This window comes from Artemia sp. Qi Xiang Cuo, chromosome 15 (assembly GCF_049724085.1).
Source record: "Artemia sp. Qi Xiang Cuo chromosome 15, ASM4972408v1, whole genome shotgun sequence".
Taxonomy (NCBI): Eukaryota; Metazoa; Arthropoda; class Branchiopoda; order Anostraca; family Artemiidae; genus Artemia; species Artemia sp. Qi Xiang Cuo.
The window spans coordinates 47,552,203-47,572,816 of NC_142808.1; the positions used below are offsets into that span (position 1 = coordinate 47,552,203).

The window sequence follows — 20,614 nt, forward strand, 5'->3', positions numbered from 1 at the left end:
GCAGATGGGAGCTTAAAACCTCTACTGTAGGGTTCTCTGATACGCTGAATCTGATGGTGTGATTTTCATTAAGGTTCTATGACTTTTAGGGGATGTTTCCCCCTTTTTTTCGAAAATATGGCAAATTTTCTCAGGCGCATACCTTTTGATGGGTAAGACTAAACTTAATGAAACTTACATATTTGAACTTAGCATAAAAATTTGATTCTTTTGATGTATCTATTAATATCAAAAATCGGTTTTTTAGAGTTTCGATTACTATTGAGCCGGGTCACTCCTTACTTACTTACAGTTCATTGCCACGAACTGTTTGATTATAAATTTAAATCTCTTCTAGCTGGTTCGGAAACCCTATATATATACCCCCCCCCCCCAAAAAAAAAAGAAAAAAAAATGAAACAGGAATTACAGTAAAATATCTTTCAGTATTTCTTGACAATATTTTTTATATTTATCTAAAAGTTCACTATACAGAAACTAAATTTTTTAAACTAATTTTATTGGCAGAAAAACCTTTTAAGACCAATTTTGGCTAAGCGTTTGACATCTATTTTTAAAATATGTAAAATCTGTTATATTACTTTCGAGGAATGGGAAATTAATTACTTCAAAATTAAATATCGTCAGTTTTGCTATATATTTTAAAAACAAATTTATTATTATTCGAAATATCAATATTAAAATCTTAAAAATGGTCATATTGTCCTTGTGTTATTGAGCGCATTTTCTAAAAAAAAATGATTATGAAAAATGAAAAAAACATATGGCTGTTAATCACTATTCAAAAAGGTTTTTACTTAGAAGCCGTTTTGGCCACATATTACAAGATTAAAATTTAATATGAAAGGAAAGACGAAAATGGGTATTTTGGAATTTTAGACTCGGAAAAAAGAACTTTCTAAGAATCGAAATTTCACAATATCTTAAACACAAAATGCACAGAAAAAACAGAGTGACCAAATAAAATTAAGCGCTTTAAGTTAAAAGTGGTTGGGTGGAACTATCAGTTTGACAAAATTATCACATAGTGCCCTTTTAAATATAGCAGCTGAAAATGTACTTACCCACACTCACTATTGTATTAACTATAAATATTTATTCAAGCATGAAATCAGAGAAAAAAATTGTGGGCATTTTGTTGTCGAACAGCAAAGGCTCCTTTATGTTATTTTTAAACTTTTATATTATTATTATTATTATTTTTAAGTTGTATGAGTACTCAGAAATTACCCGTGTAAGCTCTTCTTTGGAGGATTTGTTAAAACCGCATGATTCCTTTTAAGCTTCTTAATAACAACGCCATCGCCGTTATGCCTTGTAGAAGAAATGCCACCTGACTCCGATTTGGAACGACTGTTTGAACCTAGATAAGACAAATAGTGCTATAAAATAAGATATCAGTAAAACACAATCGTAAACAAATAATTGATATTGAATGTATAATTTAAAATGTACCTATTCGTTCGAAAGTGAAGTATAGTATTAAGTATCAACACCATAGTAGCATCAAGTATGGCCCCTCTACGTCCCCCCTCTAAATTTAAAAATACTTATTTTTTTATCTTCAGTGAATAAACCGTTTTCTGGCATTTTCATTGAAAAAAAACATGGTGCCCCCTAGATTCATAATTTTTTATGGTTTATTTTATACAAAGGTTTATTATGCTTTACAAAACTACTGTATGCATTTGAATACTGTATGCATTGAATACTACTTTATGCATTTGAGGCTTCATTATGATATCTAGTTCATAAAATTATGTTTGATCAGGGGCCTATACATAAATGATGCTTGGTGGGGGAATGCCGATAAAAACTTGGCTCCTCTATTGGCATTTTTCGCACCTACGCCCTGTATTTGGTCCAAATTTTGGCCTTTTTTAGGCAGGGGTTAGGGTCCCTAAAACCACCCTGTGTGTGATTTTCCTTTAGCTTGTGGCACACACAAAAAAAAATCATAAACTTCAGCGTAAAGGGTGAACCTTGCGGGGAGTCGTATCCCCCTCCCTCTTAAAAGAATAATTTATATTTGTCCTATTATTTAACACTGCTTAACTTTGGTCGAAAGAATATTTTATATATTTGATTTTTGTTCCTTAACATCACATTCAGTGTTATCGTAAATAAGAGAGCCCTTCTCTCCCCTCACCGATCCGCCATTTTTGCACTGAAGTTTAACTTGAGGACGACAGTAGGCTACATGGAGAATAAGAGCTCATTGAAGTGTATTACTATGAAAATGAAAAAAACAAATTCCCTACAAATGAGAAAGGTTGCAGCCACAGCGTTCCCTCGTTCTTCACGCTTAAGATTAAGTTTTAGTCATAATCCTTTAATATTTTAAACATAATATTTCCCAACACTAACGTTTTTGCGATCCGAAGGGGTTGCCAGCCCCATCAACACTAAAAATGTTCGTTTGGTCCAAACATATTCTTACAAATGAAGGTAGGTAGGGATAAATTCCTTACATACTTGACTGAACGACCCCTCTTAGAAAGTTAAGAATTTGAGCATAAAAATGCACTTTTTCGAGGGTTTCCGTACCCTCCCTTCCCACACGAAACGGGCTTTTGAGGGTCCTAAATACTTGAAGATCCTAGCGTGCCTGACGCACTCATGGGCGCTCTCCCATGCCTTAAAACGGATGCAAACCACGAAAATAAAATAAGTAAATAAATAAATAAGGGAGGTCAAGTTTTTATATTTTACCTCTTCATATGCCACATCAAATATGTATGTATGTATATGGCATAAAACATGGTTGAACTAAAACTTCTCACTTTTAAACTCAATTTACAAAAAAAATCGAGATACGTCCTTTCATTTTGGCAACGACGGTTTACATTGAAGTCCCGCTGCAAAAGAGACAAAAACTTACTTTGGTACGCAACAGATTGATGGTTCTCTGGACTTGCTACCGATGTAACCAGTGTTACTAGTAAAGTCAGCTCCGTAAACGGTACTTGCATTCTAATTTATAATCCAAATCTATTACCGAGACATTCTTCTTGTATGACACCAGCGTTGTCGTCAAGTTTTTCCTCTGACAAAAGAAAACAAAAACTGGATTAAAATTATCGCTGAATCTAAAACACTGGCAGGACTCCATAACAAACAACAAAGGTACTGCAGCAGTGAAACATCCAGGGGTTGCCTATTCACTCTTTGAAGTGCACTAAAGTAAAGAGACACCAGATCAGGGGCTTAATGTATTCACGTATTTGAATTAGGACGAGGAAGGGCTTAACATACTCAGGAATTTGCATTGGGAGAAAGGGAAAGGTCAAATATGGAGGAGGTAATTTTTACGTGTTTTAGTCGTTACATTACTGAGAAGAATATACGGATATTATTATTCAATTACAAATATTTAGAGAAGGGGGGAGGATCAGGTACACAATTTTTCTTGGGTGCGGGCCATTTCTTCTCAAGATTTCAAGATTTTAACGATTATTCATATACAAGAGGTTTATCAGGATAAGAACCCCCCCTCCCCCTAAACATATTGTCCAACTCATAAACGTAACAAAATGTATAAAACAAAATTTTTGCGTGTTCTTTAAAGTTTTTTTGTAACCCCCCACCCAACCCCAAACAATCTTGGATACACCCTTGTTCTTACACAATCCTTTTGATTGGTTAACGTTTTGAATTTTTTTTTCACAAACATCAAATGAATGATATTTTTACAATTAAAGCTAAAAAAATACATATATACAGAAATAAATTAAACTTATTAAAATTAAAGTTCAATTCCAACAATCCAACAGATCGTGATAACGAACTGTAAGTAAGGAGCGATGCGGCTCAATAGTAACCGAAACTCTAAGAAACAGAGTCTTTATAACAATAAATACATCGAAAGAATCAAATTTTAATGTTTATTCAAAATATGTATAAATTATCAAGTTTAATGTTACCCATTAAAAGTTATGAGTCTGAAAAAATGTGCCCAATTTTAGAAAAAAGGGAGGAAAGACCCCCAGAACATAAATTGATGTTAATGAAAATGACACCATCGGATTCAGCATACCAGAGAACCCTACTTTAGAGGTTTCAAGCTCCTATATACAAAAATTTGGAATTTTGCATTTTTTGCCAGAAGAAAGATCACGGAGGCGTGTTTATTTTTTTTTTTGTTTTTTTTTTGTTTGTTTGTTTCACCCGGGAGTGATCGCATTGAACCAGTGATCTTAGAAGATCAGGAGAGGGTTCATTTGATTGAAAATCAAAAGTTCTAGGGCCCTTTGTAAGTGACCAAAAATATTGGAGGACAGCTAGCCTCCCTCTCACGTTCGTTTTTTCCCCAAAGTAGCCCGATCAAAATTTTGAGATAGCCATGTTTTTCAGCATAGTCGAAAAACCTATTAAATATGTCTTTGAGGATGACTTGACTCCCCACAGTCTCCGGAGGAAGGGCTGCAAGCTATGAAGTTTGCCCATTGTTTACATATGGTATTGGTAATTAAGAAGTATACTGACGTTTTTCAGGGGGATTTTTCCACTGGAGTGGGTAGGGGGGGGGTGCTAGGCTGCAGTATCTTTCCATGATGAGTTTTAGAGGGGGAAGGAATTTCCCATGGAGGGATAGTCTTATTTCCCAGCATTATTTAAAAACCATAAGAAATTAAATAAAAAACAAGTTTTTTTAATTGAAAGGAAGGAGAAATATTAAGACTTAAAATGAACAGAAATTATTATGTATATGAGAGGATCGCCCTCTCCTCAATACCTCGCTCTTTACGCTATTTTTTAGAACTCATAAAGAGCTTATTACGCTAATTAACGGCCTTTGTGATTCAGGAGTCATTCTTAAATAACTGGAACAAAAATTTAAGTTTAGCGTAAAGAGCGAGGTATTTAGGAGAAGACGAACCCCCTCAAATACGTAATAATTTTTGTTCATTTTGAGTTTTATTGTTGCTCGTTACTTCCATTTGAAAAAAAAACTTGTTTTTATTATTTAATCATAGGCAGCCCAATAGCGCTGCCTAAGTAAGGAACGATGTTGGCACAATGTATTATTTATTATTTCTTTTTTTTTGGTTTTAGACCAGGGACTTTGTATCGAAGGAGTTGTCGTAGAAACTTCGAAAAGGGCTCATTCGATTGGAAATTAGAAGGGTTTGTGACTTTTTCAATAGTCGAAAGGGATTGGAAGGCAACTAACACCCCTTCAACACTCACCATTTCCCCAAACACATCCAATCAAAATTTTGAGATAGCTATTTTATTCAACGTATTTGAAAGTTCTGGAAATTAGGTCTTTGAGGATGATACCCCCCCCCCCCCCGCCCTAAGGGCAAGGGGTGTAATTTATGCCCGGGGGTCATATAAGATTTCATAGAAAGCGATTATGCAGAAACTTCAAAAAGGACTCATTCAATTGAAAATTGAAAGGGCTAGTGCCCTTTTTAATAGTAAAAAATGATTGAAGGGCAACTAACCCCCTCTCACGCCCACCAATTCCCCAAACAAATCCAATCAAATTTTTGAGATATCCACTTTGTTCAACGTAGTTTTAAGTTCTGGAAATTATGTCTTTGAGGATTACGAGCCCCCCAGAGCCCCCAGGGCAATGGATGTTAGTTATGCCCTGGGGGCGCATAAAGTTTTTATAGGTAGCGTTGTCCTAAAAACCTAATAAAGAGCTCATTCAATTGGAAATTGAGAGGGCTAATGCTCTTTCTAATAGTCGAAAGTGATTGGAAGGCAACTAGCACCCCTTCCACACTCACCATTTCTCCAAACACATCCAATCAAAATTTTGAGATAGCTATTTTGTTCAACGTATTTGAAAGTTCTGGAAATTAGGTCTTTGAGAATGACAACCCCCACCCCTACAGCCCTTAGGGCAAGGATTATAAGTTATACTCAGAGGGCATATAAGGTTTTTATAGAAAGGGTTGTCGTAGAAACTTCAAAAAGGGCTCATTCGATTAGAAATTGAAATGACTAGTTCCGTTTTTCATAGTTGAAAGTAATTGGAGGGCAACTAATCCCCCTCTCACGCCCACCATATCCCCAAAAACATCCAATCAAAATTTTGAGATAGCCATTTTGTTCAGCGTAGTTGAAAATTTCGGAAAATATGTCTTTGAGGATGACAAATCAAACAACCCTCAGGGCAAGGGCTGCAAGTCATGCCCTGGAGGTACATACTGTTTTTATAGAAAGTGTTGTCGTGAAAAATTCAAAAGGGCTCATTCTATTGGAAATTGAAAATGCTAGTGCCCTTTTTAATAGTAGAAAGTGATTGAAGGGCAACTAACCCCCCTCTCACACCTATCATTTCCTCAAACACATCCAATCAAAATTCTGAGATAGCCATTTTATTCAACGTAGTTAAAATTTCTAGAAATGAGGTCTTTAAGGATGACACCCCAGCCCTCAGGGCAAGGGTTGTAATTTATGCCCTGGGGTCATATAAGATTTCATAGAAAGGGATGTTGCAGAAACTTCAAAAAGGACTTATTCAATTGGAAATTGAAAGGGCTAGTGCCCTTTTTAATAGTCAAAAGTGATTAAAGGGCAACTAATTTCCCTCTCACGCCCACCAATTGCCCAAACAGATCCAATCAAAATTTTGAGATATTCCCTTTGTTCAACGTAGTTTTAAGTTCTGGAAATTACGTCTTCGAGGATTACGAACCCCCCAGGGCAAAGGATGTAAGTTATGCCCTGGGGGCGTATAAAGTTTTTATAGATAGCGTTGTCGTAAAAACCTAATAAAGAGCTCATTCAATTGGAAATTGAGAGGGCTAGTGCACTTTTTAATAGTCGAAAGTGATTGGAGGGCAACTAACCCCCCTCTCACGCCCACCATTTCCCCAAACACATCCAATCAAAATTTTGAGATAGCAATTTTGTTCAACGTATATATATATATATATGTATATATATATATATATATATATATATATATATATATATATATATATATATATATATATATATATATATATATATATATATATATATATATGTATATATATATATATATATATATATATATATATATATATATATATATATATATATATATATATATATATATATATATATATATATATATATATATATATATATATATATATATATATATATATATATATATATATATATATATATATATATATATATATATATATATATATATATATATATATATATATATATATATATATATATATATATATATATATATATATATATATATATATATATATATATATATATATATAATGGACACAGTTTAAATTGTGGTATAATAAACATTTAAAGACCCTGCTAACCATACCCCTCCTAAAAATCAGCCTTCAATTTTTAGCCATAAAATTATCCAATGTTTTATATCTAAAATTTAAATTGTGCCTTTAAACCTATTGAGTTTAAATTTAATTTGTTTTAATCAAAAAGTCAACTTCCTTTTGTATATACTGCTAGACAAAACTGCTAGACATATATTACTGTTCTTAGTTAGAATAGTAAAAGACGAACCACGGGGAAAACTAGTTTCCCAAAATTAAAGCTCTTAACGAATTTGAATTAAAACCAAGTTGCTATCAAGCCATGGTTAGTTGGAGAAAAACCCAAGGCAGATAGTCTGAATGAGAGGCAAAGCTGGCATAAGACTTTTCAGAATTATATAAAAATGATGTCATTTTCACTTGTTGATAGAAAGTCTATCATAAATCCATCCATCCTAGGGCAGAACTCAGGTAAATAGTCATAGAACTAAGGGATGGGTGATCAGGATGTTTTTGGGTTGACTCATCACGGACAATGTCCACTGGACTTGTATGCAAAATGAGGGGCTGAATTTGCCTGGACTCACAGGATAACAAGTGACCTAAGCCTAATAGGCTTGCCCGGTTATAGTCTGAAGCCGACTACCGTGTTTTAGGATTGACACGTGACCGACAAGTCCCCTGGACCCGCAGGCGAGCAGGGAGACTTATAGTTTTCCAATTGTTTGGTTAAATGGCGGAAGTAATCGTGACTCTCTTATTGGACAAATACTTGTGCGTTAGCTTTTGGAGGGGCACACCCACCTAGAGTCTCAGGCAGGTTGACCAAGTTTTAGAATTGAAACATGACCGTTAGGTCGCCTGGAACCGTCGGCAAACAAGCGTCCAGCCCAAAGCCTAATACGGCTCGCCCACCTAGAGTATCAGGCCAAGTTTAGCACCCAATTCATAACTTCAGACAGTTGCTCAAACAAAAAATTAATTAAGGTTGACCGATAAGTAGCCTGAACTCACAAGCCAACAATTCTTGATTGTTTGTCTGAGTACTTCCGTAGCAGTCATTAACAAAAATATGTTACAAAATCTAAGAACCTTAGATTTTGAAGAATCTTACACAAAAAACGACAAACAACAAAAAGGCGTTATTTATTAAAATTGAAAAAAAATTGTTAGGCATAAACTATGGATGCTAAAAATAAAAGATTAAGTTCCTGGAATCAACATAAAAAGCTGCGTTTTCCTTGTTCTTCAAAGAAAACAAAACAGCCAAGCTTTTTTTCTGGCCAAAACTTATAAGCATTTTTTTCCCATAAGAAAATAGAATTTAACTTTTAAAATACCCCCTGACACCCCTCTCCACCAATTTATGGTTCAATTGGTTCAGGTTATTATCGTCACCTGCAAAAAAATAGTAAAATAGAAAGTATTGCTGCTCTAAATAAAACTGCAAAAACCTTGATTATTGCGTTTCTAATTTGGTGCCAAAACTGACTTGTGAGTTGATCAACCTGTTAGCAACGCAATTTTTATAGTTTTTTAATTGTGCATGGAATGTCTATAGCTCATTTACCAGCTCAATTTCAGCTTCTCGAAATTCAGACATTAATTAGTCATTTTAAATTCATACTTTCATTTTCAACGTTGATTTAGTTCAATTGTTGTAGAAAATCGTTAGATCTCAACACATGTCAAGACATTCATTATGTCTGTAGGAGGGGGATGGTTAGGAGGGCGTTTAAAAATTTTGCTCTTATGACCAACTCTTTAATTTTCCTGGGGAAAACTAGGGATTAATTTTAGGGGTTTACCTCGGGCACGTAAGCATGGGTTTTTTAGGAGAGAGGCCCTATAATAAAGACCATATAGAAAACATTTTGATAAGAGCATAAGTCTAGGTGTTTATTGGGTCTGTAGAAGGGGGAGTAGAAGGCAGTTTGGAAATTTCTAGGCCGCAATTAAAATTCTTATCTGTTACTTATTTTTTCATTTCATTTAATTTACAAGGTTGTCCGATGGAAAAAGGGTTTGGTTATTCGTATAGAAGCACACCCAGCCCTTAGGAGCGAGAGGAGTTGGGATATCAAAAGATTTTTCAGAGAGAATGAGAGAATGGGATTGAATCTCTCCTCCCAAAGAAAGTTAACAAAAATACGTATGTTTCGGTTACTTAACAGGTAAAAAGACATATAAAAGCCTATAAAGACATGAACATTGCAAATTATATTATTTAAGCTAATTTTACTACTACTACTGCTAACAACTCACTGCAGCACAAATCCCCCCGAGGATAACATAGCTACGCACGCTCCTTCTTCATCTCGATCTATTCACAGCTCCCCTATTTACACCCTCCCATAAAGTTCCCATTCCCTCTAAAACTTTCGTAACAACATCATACCACCCCATTCTGTTACGACCTGATTTTCGTTTAGCCCTAGACGGTTGGCGGATAAGGACAGTTTTTGGCAATCTGTCATCCTTCACATATAGAACGTGCCTTGAGACAACGCAGGTATTAAAAAAAATAAAATTTTGTTATCAAAGAAGAGAATTTTAATTAAGTAATTTAAGTTATTTCAATATAATTGAAAAATCAACATTAATTATTCACAGTTTCAGAAATCAAAGATCAATTCTTGTTCTTGTATTGGCTAAAAGTGAAATTTATCATTATATAAAGAAAAGCAACCGTTCTAACTAATGTGGTAATACTAACATGTTCCTGCTTTGAAAAATCTAATACAATTATTTAAAAACTGGGGTATACACCCCTTTACTAGGATTTAACATAATAAAAATAAGTAATAGGAAGGAACATTTTAGACTTACATTTTGTAAATGCGTGCAAGATGCTTGAGCAAAGCTATAACCCCAATTGACTTGCCTTGTCAGTGTATCTCTATTTAAAACATGTGTCCCCCCCCCTTATTTGTCAAACAGACGAATAAAAATTTAATACTTCTAAGAAAGGGTGTGTCTGTATTTACAAATAAATTTATCGGGTTCAATTATACTCTAAAAGGGCATTGGCTTAAACCAAATTCTAGAAAAATTCATAGCAAGTCGATATTAATTTTAAAATTAGAAGGACAGTTCTTACACTGCTCGGGCCGCTTTGGAATTGGTTGCTAGAGCCTGGCTTGAGTTGGCTGCTAGGTGCCCCCTCAGAATCAGTTGATAGGGCCTCGTTAGAATGGGTTGCTAGGGCCCCCGTTGGAATTAGTTGCTAGGGCCAGGCTGGAATTGGTTGCTAGGGCATCCTTTGCAATTGGCTACTAGGGCCCCCTCCCGTTGGAATTGGTTGCTAGGGCTTTCCATAGGTAAAGAATTAACTATGATGTAACACCCGTGTATCCACAATATGCCATCCTCATTTACAACCGGGGGTTCCCCAATTGAATTGCAGCTCCGGGGGTTTTTCCTACCTGCCCCTCGTAGGCTTTTAAATAATTATCTTTATTATTAAATAATTAGGCAAAGAAATCTCGAAGAAAACATTTGCGTAAGTAAACAATAACGTAATAACCAACTCCCTATTACGTAACAGACAGGTTGTATATAATCAATACCCATGTCTTGAAGAGGTAAACAATTTCGTACCAAGCAACTCCCTATAGTATTAATTATAACTCAGGTGCACTTAATCAATACCAGCGTCTGGAAGGATTAGCAATTTTAGGTATACCCCCCATGAGCGTCATGAAAACCATACATGGATACTACTTTCTTGCACCCTAAAGTTGCAAATTCTCTAAAAGCTCATTCATTTTGCTAACAATTACATCTAGATTGCTTTAATCAGCCGTAGAATCGAAGTCGAGGATAGTTTTACTTCCCCATATCATTCCCTGTTGACACATGGCTTTTGCGGTGCTCCTTTGGACGTACTCCCTCAAAATGATCCATATAAATGGGAATAGAATGCAACCCTGCGTTCATTTACTATGAAACCAGCTACCAACCTCAATTCCTACCTTAAACGTAGCACTGTTATTAATAGATTGAAAAATTGCCAACAGATGCTAAACGCTAGACAATGTTGGTGCTTTTTTTCGACACTAAGACCAGTTTCCACTCTTGTAAGTTACCTCTACTCTTTGGTCTGACCCTCTCCAAACTGATATAATAACAATACAACTTGAATTGAGACTAGATCTCGAAAGTGAAATCAGTGCTTTAATATCTGACCCTTTCCGAATCAATACAAAAAAAAAACGGTGACCGGTGTTTACCCCCCCCCATAAAACATCCCTCACAGAAAATCACCCCCAAACAAACATCCTGGTTACGTCCCTGGGAATGTGCATTTTATGCACCCTTTGAGGTATCTCCCTCCCTCTCTAACTACAAAACAATCAGATAATCCATTATAGAATTTTATGTGTCTTTTTAAATTTTGTAATTTGTTCATTGTTTACAGATAGTATTTGTTATTGAGAAACATACGGACATTTTCACGAGGGAGTTTTCTGTAGGGGGGGGGGAGATTATCTGGGGGAATTTTCAGTGGGGAGAAAATTCTTAGGAATAATTTCCTTTCGGCGAGGATGTAGTTTCCAGGGAGTGGGTATTTTCCGGGGGGAGGGTAAACGCCTAGAACCAAAAACAACACTACTTTTAAATTAAGTCTCGTTAACAAACAAATGTTCCAATTTATTTGTTGTTTTTCTAATCCGATCAGTGAGAATGGCTACTCTAAAGCCCAAATTATTCCTCTGATACGCAACATACAAAAAATTAAATCAGGTAAATTTATAAAATATTCTCAGTGCATCCTTTGATTTTGGTCATAACTAGGCTATACCACCTGCATTGGTTGATTGAAAATTCAATCACACTATATGTAAGGTTAGGAATTTTATTCATTTGTTGATATCCTGTAAATCCAAAATGAAGGAGCTATAAAAATAATGAATAGTTGAACCAAATATTCAAAGCCAAATGTAAATAAGATCTAGAACGATTAAATGACAATATTACAGAATGTTAGTTTACTTATCTGAATGATTAATAATATTATTTAATTCTTACTAAATTGTTTTTGCTGTTGCGCATACTTTTTTCTTAAGGTCCTTGAATAAAACATTGTGTTGTCGAGGAGTCAACCATAGGGAGTACCCAGGGGCTTCTCGGGGTCGACCCCATACTTCCTGAAATCATATTTTCTGATATTTGCTTGCAATTCTTATTCAAGTTATCAGTTTTTTACTATTATTTCCTTAATCTCCAGAGTAGGCAAATACAGTAGAAAAATTTATCATTATTTTACTACTCCCCAGAGCCATAGCCAGGATTTTGTGTGTGTGTGTGTGGGGGGGGGAGGGGGTAAAAAATAAGAAAAACGCATCAAAAGTGCGTTTATATACATTTTTGTTACGTTTTTACATGTCCATGTCCAACAACATTTTTGGGGGCAGGGGTTCAAACCCCAAACCCTTCCCAATAAATCCTGGGTACTTGTCCCACCAAACTTAGCCTTTTTTTTACCGAGCTGCGTCTCTTAGCACTACATATTTCGCACCACGTGTGGCCAAATTCCGGCATGTCATTCGTTGCGTACAGTTTTCGAAAATAGGGCATTCCTATATTCGAAAAGTATGATTTAAATCTGAGTCTACAACATTGCGATTATTTTATTGTTTAATTCTTCTTTGTAACTGAGACTACGTTTTTTAGATCATGAATATCAATTATTATGAACCACTATTTAATTCATAAGTCAAAGATAGAACATTTTATTTTTTTTTTAAACGCTATGTGACATCAAAGAGGCACACTTGTGCCTCTATAAAGAGGCGACCCACCACACTGTTAAGCGATTTTCGGTCCTAGCGGTCGCAGAGAGACAGCGGTAATCGCATTTTGTAGCCCAAGCTCAAACTAAGAAACGTGCAAAATTTCACCTCCCCCCCTCCGACTTTATCTTCATGGGTAAAAGTGGGCCGGAAGTTTCGACCCTCCCACCACAGCCCCCTTTAATGTTGTCTGATCGGGCTGAAATTTAGAGGCTAAGCTTTATTTGGGCCCGGGAGCTTATCCTCGAAATTTCAGCTCAATCCAATCACTCCTTCCTTGTTTTCCAAAAACCAGATATAGCCACTTAAAGTTAAGTTTTTTTTGTTAGCCACGCCAACAGGCCAGAGTTGGCCACTGATCCGGGTGAATGAAGACTCCTTCAAAGCACAATTCGACCTGTTAGGGCCTTTTGATATTTTCATACCGAAAAAATTATCCCCCGAATTTACATTTAAGAAAAACCTCTTTTTCCTATAATAGCCCATGTTAAATTTTCCCACCACAGCCCCCCTTTAACGTTGTCCGATTGGGCTGAAATTTAGACGATAAGCTTTCTTAGGGCCTGGGAGCTTATCTTCGGAATTCAGTTCAAGCCGATCACTCCTTTCCTGTTTTCCCAATGCCAAATATCAAGTTTTGTTGGTATTTACTTCCGTCAAAAATAGATTCCGCATACTAAAAATACAATTACAATTGTGTCTCTCTAGTAGAGCTATAGATACTCCTGACTGTTATGTGGAAAACCCTGGTTTGATTCCCCGTCAGAGGAATTTTTTTATATACTGAATTTAAAGTTTAACAAAGAAACTCAGTTTCTTTTTTAAATTATTTAAAAAAATTACGTTTTCTAAAGAGTTAAAGAGGCTGAGTTACAAGGTCAACCCTTAAAACAGCCTGTCGAGAAAGAAAAGAATAATACACAATCATCTAACAGTTAGTCAAGCAATAATAAGTAATAAACTGTACAAAAACGTGCAGAAATTATTTGAAAAAAACTACGTTTTCTAAAGAGTTAAAGAGGCTGAGTCACAAGTTCGAACCTTAAAACGTACAGGGATTAGAAGGTACAGTTGGGGCTGCCGCCCCCAAACCCCTCGCTTTCGCAGCCTTTAAATAAATAAAAAAAATTTAAACTGAAAGTAAAGAGCGACATTAAAACTTAAAACGAACAGAAATTATTCCGTATATGAAAGGGGCTGTGCCCTCCTCAACGCCTCGCTCTTTACGCTAAAGTTTGACTTTCTCACAACTCTTTTTTTTAACAATAAAAACTTTAGCGTAAAGAGCGAGGCGTTGAGGAGGGCACATCCCCTTTCATATACGGAATAATTTCTGTTCGTTTTAAGTTTTAATGTCGCTCCTTACTTTCAGTTAAAAATTTTTTTTTTATTTAAAGGCTGCGAAAGCGGGGGTTTGGGGGCGGCAGCCCCCAAACTGTACCTTCTAATCCCTTTACGTTTTAAGGTTCGAACTTGTGACTCAGCCTCTTTAACTCTTTAGAAAACGTAGTTTTTTTCAAATAATCAATTAGAGAGTTGGATTGACATTCCATTCCGCGAACTCGGCAAGTTGACTTAGTTTGTTCAGTCCGTTTTTTGTTATATTAAATAAAAAAAACAAGTTTTGTTAAACTGAAAGTAAGGAACGACGTTAAAACTTAAAAGGAACAGAAATTATTCCGTATATGAAACGGGATGTCCCCTCCTCAACGCCTCGCTCTTTACGCATAAATTTTTCATTGTTTAAAAAAAATAGAGTTGTGAGAAAGTCGAACTTTAGCGTAAAGAGGGAGGCATTGGGGAGGGGACAACCCCTTTCATATATGGAATAATTTCCGTTCGTTTTAAGTTTTAACGTCGTTCCTTACTTTCAGTTAAAAAAACTTGTTTTTTTATTTAATTTTTGAACGTTTTTGAATTAATGCAGGTTTTGATTTTGGCTCACCGTACATGAATAATTAAAACAAAATTTGAATATTAATTCTACTTTTATTTGGTAAAATGGCTTTCTCAAAACCTGTTTAATTTTATTTACGAACGTTTTTATTAGTAATAAATATACGTAATTTACGAATTAACTTCCGTAACGAACTTCTATATTCATATATTTTTAATACGTATATTAGAGGGTTTGCGCCCTAGTCAATACCTTGCTCTTTAAGCTAAAGTTCGAATTTTGTTCCAATTCTTTAAAAATGACCCCTTAATCAAAGATGCCGTTAATTAGAATAAATAGCTCATATGAAAGTACTAAACAATCTTTGGCTTAAAGAGCGAGGTATTGACTAGGGGATGAACCCAATCATATACATAATATTTTCTGTCGTTTTAAGTTTTGATGTTGCTCCTTACTTTCAGTTTAAAAACTTGTTTTTTTTTATAGGCTATATAATTTCTGATCTTTTTTTAAATAATGCTGGAAAATCCGGCGCCCCCTTCATATCAATTTCCCTTCCCCCACGAAAACTTCCTTCATGGAAAGATCCTCCCACATAACCCCCGACCCACTCCCCACCCCCACTACCAGAAAAAATCCCCCCTAAAAACGTCTGTATACTTCCCAATAACTAACACTATATGTTAACATTGGGTAAAGTTCATAAATTTCAGCCCTCTCCCCGGGGACTTCAGGGGATTAAGTCATCCTATAAGACATAGTTATCACATTTTCGACCATGTTGAACAAAATGGCTATCTCAAAATTTTATCGGATGACTTTGGGAAAAAATGAGCGTGGGAGGGGGTCTAGTTGCCCTCCATTTTTTTGGTCACATAAAAAGGGCACTAGAATTTGTAATTTTCGTTTGAATGAGCCCTCCCATGATACTCTAAGACCACTGGGTCGATACGATCACCCCTGGGGAAAAAAAACAAACAAATAAACACGCATCCGTGATCATTCTTCTGGCAAAAAATGCAAAAATCCACATTTTTGTAGATAGGAGCTTCAAACCTCGGCAGTAGGGTTCTCTGATACGCTGAATATGATGGTGTGATTTTCATTAAGGCTTTATAACTCTTAGGGGGTCTTACCCCCTTTTTCTAAAATTATCCAAATTTTCTCAGGCGCGTAGCTTTTATAAGTAGAACTAAACTTGATGAAACTTGCATATTTGAAATCAGCATTAAAATCTGATTCTTTTGATGTATCTATTGGTATCAAAATTCCGTTTTCTACAGTTTCGGTTACCATTGAGCCGGGTCGCTCCTTACTTACAGTTCGTTACCACGAACTGTTTGATTATGTGGTTTGTAAGATATGATATAAGGAAGCAACTGGTTCTTAATAAAACTATTCATGGCAACGAACTTTAAGCACTAAACGACGAGATTCTATTGGTGATGTCATTCAGGGGCGTCCTGAGGCTCATTTTATGGGGGGGGGGGAGTTTTCGTAAATTTTACCGAATCGCTACCTGATTTATGCCGAATTTTTTGAAGAAATCAAGAATTTGCTGAATTTCGGCCGATTTTGCAAAATTTCTGCCGAAATTATCGCCGTCGGCGAAAATTTTAACAAATACCAAAAAAGTTAGGGAAGTAGAGGGGGCGTGCCCCTCCCCTCCCCCTCGGAACGCCCCTGGTGTCAATATAGGGGGGGGGGGTAAAAGAGCCTGATCCTCCTAGATATAGATTTTTTTACTGAAAAACACAATTTATAGGTATTTTTGTTACAAAACTAAAGATTTGCCCACTTCTAGGTACTGAAGAATAAATCCTCCTTCCCAAGTTTTCGTGAATTAACGCCACTGGTTCCTATAGTAAGCAAAACTCTAAAAAAAGTATTATGATAATGATAGGTATAATAAAGTCTTCTTTCTACGGCAATTCTAAACATATACAATCCATTACGTTTAAAATTATTTATAAAAAATGAGAAAGTTGGAGCAATTCCTATTATCGTACCCTTAAAATAGGTGCGATCTTGACGGAAATAACAGCATCGCATTCAAGAACTCAAAGGACCCTTCTGTGGAGATTTCAAATTCCTATATGCAAAAAACTCGGAATGTGGAAGTTTTTCCCACAAATTTTATTCTGGTTGCGGGTTTATTTATTTTTCGTTATTTTATTTATCTTTATTTTTTTTATCGAAGTAGTAGTCGTGGAAGGTCGGGAGGGGGATAGTTCAAACGGGTATTGAAAGTTTCTAGTGCTCTTGTTTTTAATAACAAAATAAATGATCTCACAAGAAAGTACTAATTTCTGGCATTTTCAACCTCAAATCATTTTAGTCCCAAATAGAGCCAACAAGCTATTGCCAATCAACTTAGAAGTTTAGAAAAACTACATAAATATCCTCCCAGCTACAGAAGTCATACTGCCATATGGTGACTCATTCGTTGATGAAAATCCATACAGTTCATACCGTCTGAAAGGTGATTAAATAGATTGCGTATTAAATGTTACCAACGATTATTCAGTATTATATATATTTATGCACATCAGGTATTGGGGAAGGGTGGGAGGTCAATGGATCTTTTGTAGATAAATGCCTTACCCAAAGTGAATTTTAGGGCTGAACTACAAAAAAAACTTCAAAAAACGAATAATTTTTTTATAGTCGTTTTTGTTGCGTTTTTTACGAGTCGGACGATTTTTTTTTTGGGGGGGGGGGGTGGGTTCAAACACCCTATCCCCCGGGGTATGGCCTTGGCTGCCACCCCGTCACCCCTGCTCTTTATATTAAAGTTTGATTTTTTCCACCAATGCTTCAAGAACGAACGATCTAATGCAAGGCCAATTTTATAATAAATTAAATAAAAGATTAAGTTTTTTCAACTGAAATTAAGAGCAAAATTAGAACTTAAAACGAACATAAATTGCCCCTCCTTAATACTTTACTCTTCATGCTAAAGTTTTTTAGTACTTTAAAAGAGCTTCTAATTCTATTTAAACATTTCAGGACTCGTTCCGCAAGAATTGGGAAAAGAAACTCAAATTTTAGCGTTCACTTGAGGTATTGAGGACGGGTCACCCTCCTCCCCTTCATGCACGAAATGATTTATGTTTACTTTAAGCTTTATTGTTGCTCTTTACTTTCAGTTGAAAAAGTTTGTTTTTCTTATTTATTTTCTGGTCACTTTAAAATGATGTCAGAACTCTGTCTCCCTCACCACGAAAAATTCCTCCATGATAAGTTTCCCTCACTTAAAATTCCCCCTGATAATTCCATTCTCGCTGGAAATTCCCCTCGGAAAATTTCTTGCAGATAATTAGGCCTAGAAAATTTTTCTTGGTCCACTTTCATTTGAAAAAGGCTTGTTTTTATTGAATTTCAGATCATTTTACAAATCATATTGACCCCTCTCCCCTCCAGAAATCCCAGAAAATTTTCCTATTAATCACAATAATTTTTTCCAAAACATTCTTCCTATTAAACTTATAAATCACAAAAAAATCTCTTTTTGATACTTATGTATTATACCGCCAACACAAGTTCTTCATCTAAGTAGAGCCTAAGTGGTACCAGTTTCTTTGTTTGTTTCTTTCAGCTTAGCGTGAGACAAAAAAAGGCAAGTGACAGAATAGATGGGAAGTATATAATTTGGTCTATATATTTGCACATTAGGAGGGGATGGGGATAAAATATTTGGACAGTATGATATTAGAAAACAATTACTTACTTCATAATATGCACAATAATTATACCTAACACATTTTGTAATCAGACCCACTATTCTTTACCCCCCCCCTCTTTGCCAATTAGACCCCGGTACTTTCCCATTATATGGGCACTTCTGCTATAGACAGTCGAATGAATGCAGTGATAGAGACTCGTAAAGCGGGTAATTGTTATCTAAATTGTTCGAACATAATGTACAAATATATAACCTAAATTTGTTAATAAAGTATTATATTTTCATCATATTTTGTGATATTTCCTTAGGATTGAACGTCAGAGAAATAGGTTCTACTTAAATGAAGCACTTGAGTGCTGGCGGTATAATACATAAGTAGCCTATCCTCTTTTTTAGAAACTCGAGTGTTCTGTCGTTTATTATTAAGGGACATGATCAGTCTTTTAAAACATGCCCTTTTCATACATTCATTTCCTTTAATAAGAAGCCACGAAAAAATAAAATAAAAAATAAAGCCTGTATAGGAAAAATAAATCAAATGAAGTTAAAAAAGAGTATTTCTTTTTTATCCGTCGGAAACACGATCAACATAATTAAAAAACATCCCTTATATATTTCGTTCACCACAATAAACAGCTAAACACAATAAATTAAAAAAAAATTAGAAAACAAAATAAATTAAATTAAGCCTAAACAACATTCACCGTTTTTATTACTACAAAATATGATCGGCCTATTTATATTAAACATATATATTATTTAAATTAAATTAAACATATTTAAATAAAACATAATTAAACATTTAAATTATTTAAATTAAATTTAAATTAATTTAATTTAAATTAAACCTAATTTAAACATATTTAAATTAAATATATTTAAATTAAATTAAACATAATTTCCTATTTAAATTAAACATAATTCGTTTCTTATTTTAGATGCACAAAATAAGTAAAAAAAAACTGTATACTAAAGAATAAAGGAAAGAAATTATAAATTGAGCCCCCATTTTTATCACCAGGAAATATGGTCGACACACTATGTGCGCATCCCCTAGACATATTCGTTTCCTATAATATATACCTACAAAAAAGATAAACTAAAATTAACAATTCTTAAATAATAGTAACAAAAAAGATTCTATGCCATAGTTTCTTGCTTACTCGTTTCCGAAATTTTGATGGTTCGTATAATTTTCTTACTGTGAAATATAGTTCACCCACTAAAGACATATCGTAGCTTATACACATTCATTTGCTTACGGTTTCCTATATAGGTATATAAAGAGATATTCTTACCAGCGGATTTCTTATTTTATCCAATTTGATATAATCCAAATCCTATTTAGCAAATAATCCTTTAGAATTAGTCCATTGCTTGTTTCCTATTTCTAAAATCAACGAAACGAAACTAATCTACCCGATATTACGCGAAGCGCTGTTTAAACGCAAATGCTACAACCACTACAGGACTTGTCTAAGGCCTTGATATATGTATTACCCACTAATTGGTTTACTCTGTTCATGTTAGAGATATGTCAATCAAAGAACAAATAAAAAATTGATGAATTAGGTGAAAAAATAGTAGGTGGCTATTTCATACAGATTATGATTTATTTTTAGTTCATTGAAACATGTCTTTATCCATCATTTATAAGACTTTGATTGTTACTAAACAGACACTTACGCGGGTGTTTTTAGGGGGGAGGGGAGGGTCAAAGAATTGTGGTAGATAGTGTGGTAGGTATTGCCTTTTCGTGATTAGAACATCATTGTCATCAAGTACTGGAAGTTTTAACTTAATACAATTAGCCGTTGCCATGACGCTGATATATTCTTTTGATAACCTGTATATTTATATACTTTTGGGTTTTTGATCTTAATGCTCTTAGACCTTACATATAGCTGCAACAGAGGTAGCAGTTGAAGTAGCAGCAGTAGTAGCAGTAGTAAATATATCAGCGGTAGTAGTATTAGTAGTAGAA

General features: G+C 34.9%; 1 protein-coding gene across 1 annotated transcript in view; it reads right to left on the reverse strand.

The window, feature by feature from the left end:
- The window catches only part of LOC148943752 (epidermal growth factor-like protein 8), a 128,937-nt gene extending 108,870 nt beyond the window's left edge, over positions 1–20,067 (reverse strand). The window contains exons 1-3 of the mRNA XM_089101478.1: positions 19,929–20,067; positions 2,882–3,046; positions 1,231–1,363 (exon numbers count right to left, since the gene is read on the reverse strand). Coding sequence (XP_088957604.1) covers positions 1,231–1,363; positions 2,882–2,972 — 224 coding nt within the window. The 5' untranslated portion in view covers positions 2,973–3,046; positions 19,929–20,067. The remainder of the gene's footprint in view (positions 1–1,230; positions 1,364–2,881; positions 3,047–19,928) is intronic.
- Between the last annotated feature and the right edge of the window lie 547 nt (positions 20,068–20,614).